This window comes from Paramormyrops kingsleyae, chromosome 20 (genome assembly GCF_048594095.1).
Source record: "Paramormyrops kingsleyae isolate MSU_618 chromosome 20, PKINGS_0.4, whole genome shotgun sequence".
NCBI lineage: Eukaryota > Metazoa > Chordata > Actinopteri > Osteoglossiformes > Mormyridae > Paramormyrops > Paramormyrops kingsleyae.
Window position 1 is genome coordinate 17,230,634 of NC_132816.1, and position 15,205 is coordinate 17,245,838.

Sequence of the window (15,205 nt, forward strand, 5' to 3'; positions counted from 1 at the left end):
AGGAAGGTGGACGAAACACTTGCGGCTCGCCAGACAAAATGGGGTTTATTTACACATAAAGACAGTAGAAATAACTACAAAAACAAAACCAGACCACGAGTGGTCAAAACTGAAAAGGGATAGCTAAAGCTAAACAACAAAAGGATTATGGTCATCAGGAGCGGGTTGACAGGCATGTAAAGAACTAAACACAAACTACATATACATTATCATCTTCTAGTAACATTCAGACTTTACTGACATCCAACAATCAACAAACCACTGGGGAACTGAGCAGAGGCAGGGACTTAAATACAGAGGGGTAACAAGCCTAACAAGGAGCAGGTGAGATTAATCAACAAGGGTTGGGAAAACTAATAATTAACTCAAGGAACTAAACAGGGAAACTAAGAACTAACCAAGAAACGGGGAAAACAGAATCTAACACTTGGGGTAACAAAACCGATAAAACACAACTAAGGCTCAAAGGAAGAAACCAAAACAATAAAAAAATCGCTGGACTAAACTGATACAAAAGAAACCAAATACAAAGGAGGTGGGGGTTCAAAGACGAGACAGAGGGGTTCACAGGCAACGAGTTGAGCCATGCAGCCAACAGGGAGCAGGGAAAACACAAAGACTGACAACAGGAGGGACGGGATGACCAGCGACGCCTGCTGGCCAAACAGGGAAGGGACACAGAGTGGAACAGGAGATGACCCTGACACCATATAAACCAAAGTGGTGTTTCTGTTCACTGCGTACAGGGGTGCCGTAAATGGAGTGGAATGAATTAGGAGCCAAAACATGCCAGTAGAGGTTGTGTTTCACCCAAGGTGAGTTTCTGCCAAGGGGCCCGGATTTCTGGCTATATGTTGACAGTTTGCTTTATATTCAGACGATGCAGTCTTGAAGTAACCAGAATTAAATGATTATCATTATTTTGGCTAAATTCTCCTGTACAATTCAGTTCACTCTACAACCATTTTCGGCGCTGTTATCCAGATGACTCAGAAGATTGATAGCTAATTGTGTTTTAATCTTCAAATATTTTCCTTAGAAAATGATCCATAGGAACACAAAGAAGTCACAATGAATGGACTGTCTAGAGCAACGATTAGCAGGATATTAACGGGCTACTGATTTAGTGAAGGAAAAGTATTACAAGCTAAGAATGGGTGCGGGATTAGCTGTAAAAAACAGACAGACAGCTTGTTTTAATTAGCTTTACTTCATACACTGACAACACACCTGGTTCTGCTTTGGAGTCATTGGGAATAACACATGCAAGCAGTCCTGTCTTCACAACCGTGGGGCCCGAGGTATTTGGACATTCCTCACAACATAAATCCCTACACAATAAGAGTGAAAAACGGGGCCTACTCAGTGACTGTCCAGGACAGATGTGAGCAGATTAAGACAAATGTGCGCTTCTGTTCTTCAGTTTTATTTTCAGTTACAGTTTGTTGGCTATAGGAAAATAGCTCTAGTTCGTGAATCCACGCTCTACTAGAAGGAATGATGGTGAATCTGTCGTTTTCACATACAGTATGTGGCTGTTCGTGTTACGCTCCAAAGCTTCTCCACAAATGATGTGACATGGTCCACAGTCACCAGTCCTGGACGCCGCTAATGGGACATGAGGTCTGGTGTGGTCCAGTTCCTGTTAATTAGTTCAGTGCGCTAATGAGTATTCCTTTGGTAGAAGTGGCATTTCCAGATAATTGTTCACTGACCCTGAAGATTCACTCTACCTTGATGGCTGGGAAGTGAAGTGCATGTTTGTGAGGGGGGCAGAAACAGGAAATTGGGTAGATGAGTGATCCATAAATCCAGGACAGGCCTGAAGAAGATCATCTGGGCTGCGAAACAGTCGAGTTTCTCTAACCATCTCACAAATATTGAGACCTACAGCTTATACTTCAGTTCCTTAAGCTGAAGGTGAAAAATTACAACACTTGTTTACAACAGCGTTCCCCAGACATGATCCCCAATGCCCAGACGCCTGCTGGTTTTAAGGAATTTTCCATTAGGATCATGCCTGAAACTCCAGCCAAACGGACTTAGTATCCGAATCATTGCTACGACGTCACGATTAAGCGCTGAGATTCAGCAGAAAGTCACAGCTGAGTGAAAGCAGAAGCGAGAACCTCGGTGGATGGTGAGATGGTTCAGTAGGTAATACATGGCCCAGTTAATGACATTAACTGTGAGGTTTTCCATTAGTCTTTTCTTACATGTTATTGCAATAGCACTAGCAATGCCAGTTGGGGTACTGAGGGTGCTTCAGCACCCCCTCTGGTTGTTGGTGGTAATTGCAGTGTCAGAATGCTGTATGGCTGCAGCGCGCCAACGCCTATATATTAACGTAACATAGCGTTATGTTAATTATCTCACAATGGCTCAGAGGCAACATTATGATTATTTCTCCAAAATGACTACAATTGTTAACTTTTGTTAGCTACCGAGGATTGAAAAGAACTTCGGTAAATTCTACTGGTCATTCCAACTTTCAGCATCTTAAGCTCTCATGACATCTCCCCGCGCCTACAGTATGCCTTACTTAAACGTGACGCCGGACCTCGCTGGCTCGACACGTGTGTCGCCTGGCAGCTGTTCGGCCGTCTGATAATGCTAAAGTCGACTTAACACCATTTATCACACCTGCATTTTGAGCAGATGACTTAAAGACGAAAGGCGGCTAACGAAGTGTCGAAAGACGACGCCGCATAAGTGGCATTAAGCTCGTAAATAATTCATACTGAAGGGATGTGATTTATCCCCCCCCCCCATGCCAGCAAGCAGAGCCTTTGTGAAGGGGCTGTGGATGGGTCACTCAAAAGGGGGCCATTCGCTAATCAGGGCAGGCTTGTGTTGTTTTGGGGGGGGGGGTGACAGAATGGGGGGGATGTCACACATGGTCTGGGGGAAGCCCCCTCCCCCCAAATCAGAGACAGCAACATGGCTCTGTGATATACTTTGTGCGTTGCTATGGTTTCCTGCAGTTTCATAATGTTTCGGCCCCAATGGCAGGAGCCACGGAAAGGCAGAGAAGCGTGGAAGGAGAACGGCGTTAAGTGCAAGGAATACATTTTAAGATACTGGTGCAGAATCGGGGAGTCGCACCTCTAAAAACGACGACTTTAACTCAGACCTATAACGATGACCTTTCCAGAAACATCCTGCGCTAACGGGGTTAACGAGGTGGACCGCTGCGGTGGAGTGGACCTGGGGTGCCGGTCGGGCCCAGGCGTCGTGCCGGTCGGGTTGCTCCTTGGCTCGTTTGTTGAGGTGGAAAAGCAAACCCACGGCAGCTGAGGCTAAATTGGCTTGGTCCATTGTCATGTCGTTAAAGCCCTTCCTTACAGGTCACTCCCAAGGTGACAACTAATTTAAAGTACAATGCCGTGTGGGAAGAGAGAAACATGACCGCCTAAAGGGGTGAGTCAGATGACCCAAGTGTATTCTGTTCCTCATAATCGGCCGGTAAACCCAGCTAGACCATTATGCCCAACCCAATGGTTAGTTTGGGTTTTCCCTCCAAATCCAGATAAAGGGATGTTTCCTATCCGCCCCAATGTATTGCCCTGAGATATATTTTTCTCTCTCACCTATTAATTTTGGTTTCCTTTGCTCTGTTGCCCCAGCACATTCTGTGCAAATTCCAAAAAGGAAAACTTGCAAAACTCCATGTCTCATAAACCGGTTATTCTCTGTCAAGTCTCCACCTCGACTCGAGAGATTTTCAGACCCCATTGTAACAGAATAGATGATGCTAGGCAAGCTGACATGTCGCCATGGAAACGAGGGGATCTCCAGACACAAATTCTTCAAAAAAAAAAAAAAAAAAAGCCCCAGCTGATTAATGAATGAGTAATGGCTGACCCCATCCTCACAATGAAAATTTCAATTTGAAAAAGTACATGTGGTCTGCTGGGCATCCTCTGCTCCAATTTCAGACGGAAACGAATCTAAAACGAATGTCATCTGAGGCAGTTATGGAAGGGAAGCACAGCGGCTGCCCCTCCAACAAGAGGCATGTCAATCACCAGCAGAAATAAACCGAGATGAAAGACTCCCTTCATCATTCCGTCTGCAGCTCAGCGACCTTTCCGTCTCAAAGAGGGAGAGGAATTCTCGTGTAGCTAAATGCATTCATTAGCAAGCCCCAAATCAATTAACCTTCTCGCCACACCTATAGTGCCTCCACTCGGATTAACTTTGATCACACGTACGTTTTCTGCTATTAATAAATTGCCTGGTCTCAATTCAGTTTCCGTTATTTTTTTTCTGTCGGATAGTTGTACAAGATTCCTGCCTTTTGCTCGAAATCTTCAGGTTCCGAGAACATTTTTCAAACAAACGAAAAAAGGAAAGTTTGAAAAGCCCCCCACAGCTGTTATATCACAGCTCAGCTGGGTTGTTTTATTAAAAAACATGTGTAAATTAACGTAAACCTTGGTTCACAGATATGAATATCAAACGTTCATAGTTATTTTAATTAGGGGGTTTTCCTTATCAAAGCGAGGACAAAATCAAAGGATATCTGGTGGCTTATGAATCAGCGGGATATCACTGAAAACACGAACAAAGTGGTTACATTTACATCCGATGTGTTTGTTCCTGATGCAAACCTTCTTACTGCAGTCCCGACTTACTGCCAGCACACATCTGAAACAGCACTGGTACATTTCGTCAAGTGAAAAAAAAAGATTCGTTACTCTGCATGGAATTGCGTGTACCCGTGACCGGAAGGTTGCCGGTTCGAACGCCATGGCCAGCAATATAACCGCATCACTTCTGGGCCCTTGAGCAGGTTCCTAACTGCAAACACTGCTGCAGTATAAAAGGCTGACTGTCACCTGTATCTCATAGGACAGTAAGATGGAAAATGCAAAGTCGCTATCTGTACAGTGACGATAAAGGCAGGCAGTCTATTCTGTTATCTAGTCCAGTGTTTCTTGACACAGTCTTCAGGGAACCCCCCCAGAAGGTGTGAATCAAACAATGAAGAACCTGGTGCAGGTGTGCTTGGAGTTGGGAGGGAGCAAAAATGTGGACTGTCGGGGGGGGGGGGCTTAGTACATGACAGAGAAACACTTAAAATGTACAGGAATGTATACCAGGATTTCCCAACCGCCTCTGCCTGTTCTACATGTGACTGGTTGTGTTGCCGTACTACACGGTACCCTCTTCCACTGCAGCGCTACATTCTGGAACTGGTGCCTGCAAAGCATACGCGGTAAAGTCTGGCTGCCATGCGCAGATGTTACATTTGATCAATTAATTGGACAGAGAGAAGATGTTAGAACAATGACACTGTGAAAAGGCATCTTACTACGAAGTCTCATTAGAACTAAACCTCAGCTTTCAACAGGTTGCTGAAAATCAGGAAACATAATTATGGCATTCCTTACAAATGAACCATTCAACTTAATTAGATTCCGTTTAAGTTATTCGACGAATAAAGCACCTGAGTCTTCTATCAGATGCGCAAGAAGTTGAGCATTCCTGTCCATAAGCCTACACGGGCTAATTTTTAATTGCCATTGTCTTAGATAATAAATTAACAATATATCAGTGATCGCTAGGTGGATAGAAATTTTAAATGTCATAGATTGCGGCTGATTTAAAACACTTTTTCTTTTTTTGGGGGGGGGGGGCTTATTTCTCAGCTTCTGAAAAACAGTCATTAGCAGGGAATTAAAAGCAGGGTATTTCCAGCATCCACCTGTAGCTGATTACTACCCAGGTTAAATATTGCAAGGAGAACCGAAGATTCTCTCTGGTCTTTAAACACAGCCTGATGAGAGGAGTAACTCACCATGCTACATCACAGCTGAATCACCGGGTCGCTCTAATTTACTCGCACGAGAATAGTGGCATTCATCTGTGACAGCTGCTGGTGTCTGGAAGTGCGTTGCGTGCAGTGGGAGTTGGTTAGCGGTTAATGAGCTGGGCTAGCAGCCGGGAGGTTGTTGGTTCTAGACCTCTGCATTACATTTCTTTCTTCAGCAGACACCTTTGTCCAGAGCAGCCAATGGCCCAGGATGAGTTGGGGTTAAAGGTTTTGCTGAGGGACCAAACAGTGGTGTGGTTTGATAAACACCCTGCTGAACTATCCACCCTCGAAATGTAATCTCTCAGTATTCTCTATCAACATTACATCAATAGGTGGCACAGTGGTTAAGGAACTGATGTTATGGAAAATATTGCTGAATCAAATCCTTGGTGAGTCTCTGCAGAGTGTTTAAGAAATATATTTGCCCCAAACATTAAAGATCCCGTTAATAAAATTATATACAGCTTATATATTTTGAGGAGTCTGTGCACTGAGTAATGCTAAATTGTATGAAATATTTTGCCAATTAAATTAAAATGTGCTTGTGTTGGATCTGCGAGAGGGCTGCCTGCTCTGGGTGTACTGGGGAGGGCATGGTAGCCATGACGACGGTCTACTCACGACCAGAGGGAACTCCTGCCCTGCGTGATGACACCTGTGAACTTAGTGAGCCTCCTGGCGTCCACCTCGAACCACTGCATTGGGTCGTTCCTGCCCGCACACCAGCCGCCTTCGTAGAACTCATCTTCATAGATCCCGGCCTGTAGGGGGCGACAGAGGGCAGTCTCTGCGTGGGAGGCAGCACCGGGGCGAAATGTATGGGGCTGAACAGCCGTGGAGTGAGCCAAGTGTGGGGGCCAAGATCTTCCCCCCACACGGCTGATATTAGCCACACCCAACTACAACCGGGAGGCTGGTAGAGGTGTGAATCATAGCCGCAGTCATCCTACCGAGCGGGAAATTTACATCAGTTTGTTTTTGGCCCGTGTTGGCCAGTCCATTAACGCTTGTCAGAGGCTCCTCAAGAGCCTGCAGGTTGCCAAGGAAAAGACTAAACTGGCAAGATCTAAATTAGGAGACAAAACAGGTGCTTTCCTGTAAGCTTCCATAAATTTTGAGGGAAAATGGATGTGTAACAATTCAGCGCAGGGGAAAATGAAAGAGGGGCTCTGAGTAGGCCGAGGAACAGCACAAAGGCAGCCCACAGAACTGTCTGTGTCTTTGAGGCCCTGCAATTGTTCCTTGATGAATGAGGTGTGACGATTCAGAACCTCAGTAAAAAGGTAGACTGCCACACACCTACATGTTATCTGCAGAAGCTTCCTTTGTGAGTTTAACTTCAACTCAAGCGCGACGAAAAACTTTTCATTACAACGACAATATGGCATAACACCTAAGCACCTATGACATAAGTCCTATGGCATAAGTCCTATGGCAATAGCATAAGTCCTATGGTATAAGTCCTATGGCATAAGTCCTGTGGTATAAGTCCTATGGCATAAGTCCTATGGAATAAGTCCTATGGTATAAGTCCTATGGCATAAGTCCTATGGTATAAGTCCTATGGCATAAGTCCTATGGTATAAGTCCTATGGCATAAGTCCTATGCCATAAGTCCTATGGTATAAGTCCTATGGCATAAGTCCTATGGTACAAGTCCTATGGCATAAGTCCTTTGGTACAGTATAAGTCCTATGGCATAAGTCCTACTTGTATCTACAGAACCAACCTTTCGGTCTGTGATTCTTAAATAGCCTAAAACATGTGAGAAGAGCCTCTATCTGACACTGACAGTCACATTCTGAAACACATCTGCATTAATGGTTTGAGTTCTTATTTTTACCGCTCAGTTCCTTTCAGCTGAAACCTCAGCTCTATGACGCAGCGCAGACACGTTCCAGACAGAGGCAAACACGTGACACTCGAAAGCTTTGTTTGTTTGGTTGTCTGTGGAAACTGCACATTACAGTGTGTGGAACTCGTTAGCTTAATCTGTTCCAGGAGCTTTGATTCCAAAAGATGAGACAAGTGGTAGACAGGATTCAAGCTTATATCCTGATGTAGACTTTTCTCACAAAGAATCTTTCTTCCCACAAATGTTGCCCCATTTTATTACAGCTATTCCATCTTTTTTAAACAACAGAGCAATAATTTCTTTGCTCTCTGCTTAGCATAATGTGCTTTGAGGCATTTTTTCCAGCAACAGATTTCACAGAAATACATCTTAAGTACGTAGAACAGAAATTTGGATTTTGATTTCGGAAACAAAGAAGCTTAAGATGCTTATTTTCCATAAACGTTCCTGTTTACTTTGTCACAGGGCACCAAAATATCCAATAATGAACAAACATGCCTTATTTCTCCCACCTGTAGATGAATTCTCCAATTATTTTAATGGCAGTAGTAAATTAATTTGCTGTTAATTAATAGAAAGATTAATAGAAAGTGTGGAAAATGCAGCGGTTCCATCACTCAGACATAATGTGAGACAGCCAGGTAAATTCAGAGTGACATCATCAAAATGAGACACAAGGAGCCAAAAATAGTTTTCTTAGCTCATAGTCTCTTAGTCCAATCCATCAAGAAAATCCCTGAGAAGAAAATTTAATATGGAACGTTTCATGTTGTTTTTTTATGCCAGAGAATACTGATGGTAATTAACTTTTCATTCGTTCTTTCCCTTTACTTAAATATGCATGTTATTGTTTCAGTTTCTATTTATTTGTTTAGCAGGAAATTTGAAAATAAATTCAAAGCCTTAACATTAGACGAATTTTTTCCAAAGTGCTTGCTAATGGAATAACGACATCGTATATGAAGACAATGCAAAACTTTTGCATGCTGGTTTGATCTTACTGAACAAGTATATAAAACAATTTCTAAAGTTATTTCTAAAATTACTTTGTAGCAGTAGTTTAGCCATGGAAGCTTATTGAGGAGGGAGGTACACGGTGCTTCTTGAAATCCAAGCACTGGAGTGCAGCACATCTTCCGAACGGAACCAAATAACATGTCAAGCGTGTTCTGATCCATAATACGGACACGAGATGGGATATTTGTCAGATCGATACGGCCCGTTAATGTGCAGCCAAACCACCCACAATATGAAGTTTCCATGGCAACGCAGACTTGAAAGCAATCAATCTCCAAAAAAGAAAACTCGTTTGAGCAGGTCCCCCTGTTCAGTTCCTGTTAGTAAGGATGCCTGCTAATGTGCAATTCTCTGTGTTTTTTCAACGGCGGACCTGTAAGATGCTTTAGTGCTGCAATACCCATGACAAACAGGCAGAAATACAGGCTGCTTCGCACTTATTTATAGACACGGCAAGTAAAATAATTAAAGACTGAAAAATATTGCATCTGTGCAGTGTGTAATAGGTGTTGCTAGCTTATGTTTTACGCAGAATAACAAACAGATGGCAGAACAGGGCTTTCTTTATTTCATAACGAAATTAAATGCCAGAAAATTATTTTCGTCATTTTCCGACAATGCCAACGTAAGTGGCTCCATGCACCGTTCTGATTAACCTACACATCAGCTATTACGCGTGACGTCTCATTCTGGAGCCCACGGGAAGTTGAAAGGCCCATGCCTGTACAGACCTGGATGTTGAGGCGTCCTCGATGCGGGCCCAAGCTGTAGCGCCTCATCGTGGAGGCGTGAAGCTGAAAGTCATCTATTTTCAGGGTCTCCAGTCCCATGGGGGGACATTCTAGAGAAACAAAGCCAACGGTTAGGTCACGAAAAAGGCACGTGTGCACATACTCTATCATTCTCTCAATTTCTATCCCACAAACGTGATTGCAGCTTTGCAGACTGTGTAGGGTATCATCAAAGACGATTTCAGAAGATCCATATTTGCAAACGTCCCAAAAGTGCAATGAATCTCTCACAGGGCAGTTAAAAAAAAATTTTTGTGCCATGGAGGACATGTGCAGATGCTGTAAAATCGAAGGCAGATTACAGTGCAACTCTTCCCACAGAAAGGGTGGGTGTCCGGGTCAAAAAAGAGAGGAATGAGTCTTTAAAGAGACAATAATTATGTCCACAAGAAGTGCAACTTTTTGCATATATCTGCAGCAACTCAACATGTGAAAATACCAGGAAATAATAAAACAATAAAATTGTGTGTGCATATTACAACAATATATATACAAACACATAACTGGAGACTAAACCCACGTGATCACAACTCCATGGAAATCAGCTCTGAGTGTCATGTTTCCATAGCAGAAGTCGTACGCAGAGGCTGTGAGTTCTGCTACACATTCACTTCTGCATAAGTTGACCCTAAAAAGCCATTGAAAGCCACCTGCCAAACAGCATTACACTGATACCTTGCTACCAGTTTACGAGGGATGAGGCTTGGACAATCCACCATGCTCTGCCAATCACCTCCCGGTTCAACCTAACGGTAGCCAATCAGAATTGGACTAGACTAGCTGATGACTCATAGCATAGATTAATCCCAAGGGTTGCACAACATCAGTTCTCCCATAAGTACCATTGGCTCCAGCATTAAGCTTTTTTTTTTATTAATCTAAGTTTTTTGTCAGCATGGTGATAACCGGAAACGAGAAAGTTTGCACTTACAGTGAATATTTTTAACTGGGCACCATTCTGAAACAACTACAGCTGCTAGAGTAAAATTGAGCTTTTCCCTCCGGTGCCATTTCAGTCAATGGGGGGGGGCTGATTCCACACTTCACTTTACTTCCATTAATAAGCAGATGATCTATGAAGCTTTACACGCCTCGTTGCGACACCATTACAAAAGTGTCCGTGTTGGCCTCCTAGTGGAGCAATTCCCCTCCGGTTCTTCGGCTGTTTACTCCGGTTCTGTAAAGTCATTATCGCGCTATCGCGGACGTCTCCGGAAGGGTCACAGCTTAAAGCGGGGCAGCGCACGAGTCATCCCCTTGCAACGGAAAGCGGTCATTCTTAAACAAGACAGGCCTGCTAGTATGAGACTCGAGAAGGTAGCAAGCATACAAAAAACATGCTAGTTCACCCAACGGGACAAAGACAATAGGGCAAACATTGCACCCTACTCACTTCTTATTTTGGGAAATCCGTAAATTAAACAGTAATATGTTAGCTATATGTCAGTTAGCCATGGAAATTGTCAAATATAATAAAAATCAAAATGCTTCATTCTGTTATTTAAATAACATGTTGTTTTTATCAATGGGGCACAATGCTTCACAAACACAGCTACATCAGCAGCAGCAGGACGCTTGGCACTGCTAGAGAAAGGAAATAGATGAACACTAATGAATAAAAAGAATTAAATAATGTGGTTGCTTACTGGTGTAACTTTGCTGGGGGTGGACATACTGGACATCACCTAAAGTGGCTGACAGCGGCGGTGCAAATAACCAGTGTGACCAGCATGTATTGTTGCTATAAAAAAAACATGCTGAGCTTCTTGTTCCATTATGTAGGGACCTTGTCACGTCTGCGGGTCTCATTCGGCTTACCGAGGTTCCACAAGGGGGACCGTTGCTGGTTTACTTGGCAGTAGTGAGGTTAATGCAGTGGGGGATTTAAATCATAGCGTTTGTTTATCGACATAGCATAGATTTATGAGTTACAGCTGGACGTTTTATTGACGCTGAAGTTCCTCCGACGAAGACTCAGCTTGACTTATTCGTGTCCTAATTTTCCATGTGGGGTGGGGGTCCATCCCCCCAGTTTTCCACTTTAAGTATTGTGAACACCCTCCACTTAATTTGAAAAAGTGTCCATTCAAGCTTTAATGATTAATTTAAAAACACACATGAAATGTTCTGTATCTAGCATAGCAAAAACTCTGACGATCGTTATTCCGGAATCTGTGACAACGGGCGGGGCTGCCTGAAAGTGACTCCGTGTTCCTGCGCTATAGCCACCTCCCATTTCACCGTGGTGCCACACTTGCAATTAACGCGTTTAGCCACAGAAGCTACCACCAGCTGTGTGTCTGTGGACGTTTGGTTCTCCTCTGATATAAAAATATCATAACAGCAATCAGGGAAAAACAAAAAAGAGTGTGAATTTTCCTGCATTTTTAAAAATTCATCATGGATACAAAGTTAGAAAAAAATGAATGGATGATTAGACCGACGTTTGATTGGATTAGCTGGTCCTGAGATGTTCAAAGGCAAAGGTACGTGTCAGTAATGTTAGCTTCCGTTTGGCCAATAGGAAAAGCCGACGTTTCTCCTTTAAGAATAACTCAGCAGCTGTTTAAGGAGAACGAGCAATTATGGCCCACGGAGGCGTAAAATGCGGCATTAAAACGTCATTGTTTAATTGTTTAATTGTGACACAGATTGATCTAAAATGGAGCACAATCAAGCAATTATTCAATCTCCAGCAGCGGGAAAAAGGGGTAAATTGTGTTGTTGTCAAGGTTACACTGGAGTATACAAGAATTTGAGCTCCAAAATGGGTGAATTTGTAGCAGGCTTCACACGATGGTAAACCAAGGACAGGAACATGTGGGAAGAGGAGACATGGACGGCTTTTTGTGAACATAATCAATAATGATACTTCATATATTTTTGTCACACTTTCTCCCAATTTATCATGGCCAGTTACTCATTACTTATCACCCCCATGATGGATATAGATTACCTCATTTCCCCCCAATATGTGTGTGCTGTCAGCTTCCCATTTCTCACTGCACAACCTGCAGGATCTGTCAAGCAGAACACCGCAGACAAGGCAGAGGGATCCAACCATTAATCCCAGAAAATAAGTTACCTTGCCTTTCTTGAGCCAATCCAAGTAGGGCACACTTCCCAGTCAATTAGGGTCACTTCCCAGTCAATTAGGGTCACTTCCCAGTCTATTAGGGTCACTTCCCAGTCAAGCAGGGCACATTTACCAGTCAATTAGGGCACACTGCCCAGGTTAGTAGGACACTTCCCAGTCAAGCAGTGTACATTTCCCAGTCGATTACAGCACACTTCCCAGTCGAGCAGTGTACATTTCCCAGTCGATTACATCACACTTTCCAGTTGAGCGGTGTATATTTCCCAGTCAATTACAGCACACTTCCCAAGCAATTAGGGCACACTTCCCAGTCAAGCAGTATACATTTCCCAGTCGATTACAGCATATTTCCCAGTTGATTTGGGCACATTTCCATGGTGCTTTGGGCAGACTTCCCAGTTGATTAAGGCATATGTCCCAGTCAATTTGGGTACACTTCCCAGTAAATTGGAGTACACTTCCCAGTCAATTATGGCACACTTCACAGTCGATTTGGACACATTTCCCAGTGGATTAGGGCACACTTCACAGTCGATTTGGACACACTTCCCAGTGGATTAGGGCACACTTCCCAGTCAATTAGGGCACACTTTCCAGTAAATTAGGAGACACTTCCCAGTCAATTAGGGTGCACTTCCCAACTTGGGTGTGTTACCCTCCACTGTAATGGGTATAGATGCATCTTAAAGGTTATAGTTATAAGATTTTGTAGTACAGCTGGAACATAATGCATATTTGAAGCAGCCTCAATACAACTGCATGGTGAAATCATGATGGGAGTTTAAAATGTCAGCCTAGTGACTGTCCTAGCTTGGACTCAACGCTAACAAAGGAGTAACAAGTAACGTCCATCAGCTCATCAATGGCAATCGATTCATACTACCTTCACACCATTGTTCTCTTGCCCTTGGCTCTGCATCTTACCCTGATGCCAGCCTGGTATGTCTTAGATGTAAGAAGATGAGAAGCAACCAAGTATCTAAAGAGTCTTTTGTTTCTCATGAAACATGTCAGTGAGTTTCTGTCCATGTGTCTATTACATCCACAGTGCCTCTTTGCACATGGGATTCCACGTCATTATGGCAGAAAGTCTTCGAAAGGTTGCTAATTTTTCCAATATGTCACAAAGGCGCTTCAACCCAAACAAATTATTAACTCATCGCCAGTGGAAAGTACAGCCAGCCGCCAGCTCTCATTCACCTCATGGTTTTGTTGGCAACGTCGCATAGAACTCCCCATCTTCTGATTGATTATGGGAAGTGTAACCCTTGCTTATTAGAGACTAAGCCGTTCTGGAATTTTCCTTGATTTCCCTGCATATTGAGCCTTTTTATCGTTGGAAGCCTGATAGCTAACAGCTTTGCTTTCAGCTCCATCACCACGCTGCTCCTGGCCGCCCCAGGTGGCGGTTAAGGGCAACCAGGGCAGGTATTCCTGCCTCGGAGTAGGTCGGTTTTCAAGGACGCTGTATGATACACATGGTTTCCATTACTGCACTGTCATGGGGCCAAGGCCGCCGATCTCACCAGCACGACAGAACCGAAAGCGTAGAGGAAGCTACTGCAGGATGACGCATGGCATAAAGGAATTTAACCCCAAGATGTGCGACCTCCATAAAAGATGCATCTGATCCAAATTACGGAATTTGAAATGAAAGCAAATTAAGCTGTGATGAGACGGTAGTTAGGTCACATCACCCAAAAACACACCTGAACACTCAGGGTGGCCACATCACATCTCAGAGACCTAACTCTCCACCCCCCCCGTGCAAAATCGGGACACGGTTAAGTCTAGCTCAGTCCTTCAGAGAAGGAAGTTAACTTCAGCATCAATAAAACGTCCAGCTGTAACTCATAAATCTACGGTATGCTCGGGTACGGGTCAAAGCATCAGCGTTTAATTCTAATGATGTCGTTCGATGCAAAACGACAAGTTCGTGCAGGAGCTAACATATTAGATACGCCACAAATTCACCCCAGGTTGGCGCAATCGAACCCTGAGTCATTTGCCATATGGGATGGAATGAGGAGAGAGGGTGGCCCAGCAAAGCCTTGAGCTGCGTTGTGGGTCCGTTAACACCGTGTATTAAAGACACCTCCCTAATTAACTATTGCTGCTCAAAGCTTAAATGGAGCCCTAGGCGAGCCACACCAACAGCACCCCCTCCCCCCGCCCCCGGCACACGTTACCATCCAGTTTCACTCTGGGCCCCAATCTACGCCACCTAATGGGTCAATTTTAATCCAAGTTAGCATCAGTTACCAGCAGAGTGGACATTTTTTTAAGCATCGGTGAACTTTTACTTAATGTGCAGATATAAAAAAAAATAATAATGCATGGCTCCTTCATTAAATTTCTGCAGCCAAAACAACAAAGCATGCAATTAAACTGCAGCCTGTAAATATGAGAGGTGCTGCATTTACCATGTGTTTTATTTAGTTGGCACTACATGGTTGGCACACAGAAGAGCACCCATGCATGCAGGGCTGCCACTATTGATTTTAGGCACCTTTGAACAACCTCATATTGGACCCCCATCCTAGACCAGTCCAGTTATGTTATACATTTATTAGGACCCCAGTCTCTCGGGGGCCCTTGAAATCTTTCCCAGTCTTTACATCATC

General features: G+C 43.8%; 1 protein-coding gene across 3 annotated transcripts in view; it reads right to left on the bottom strand.

The window, feature by feature from the left end:
- Nucleotides 1-15,205, bottom strand: part of cpxm2 (carboxypeptidase X (M14 family), member 2) — a 46,004-nt gene that overhangs the window by 22,184 nt on the left and 8,615 nt on the right. For all 3 annotated transcript variants that reach the window (XM_072703539.1, XM_023831022.2, XM_072703540.1), the window contains 2 exons: nt 9,425-9,534; nt 6,443-6,582 (listed from right to left, as the gene is read on the bottom strand). In XM_072703539.1, the coding sequence (XP_072559640.1) occupies nt 6,443-6,582; nt 9,425-9,534 (250 nt within the window). The remainder of the gene's footprint in view (nt 1-6,442; nt 6,583-9,424; nt 9,535-15,205) is intronic.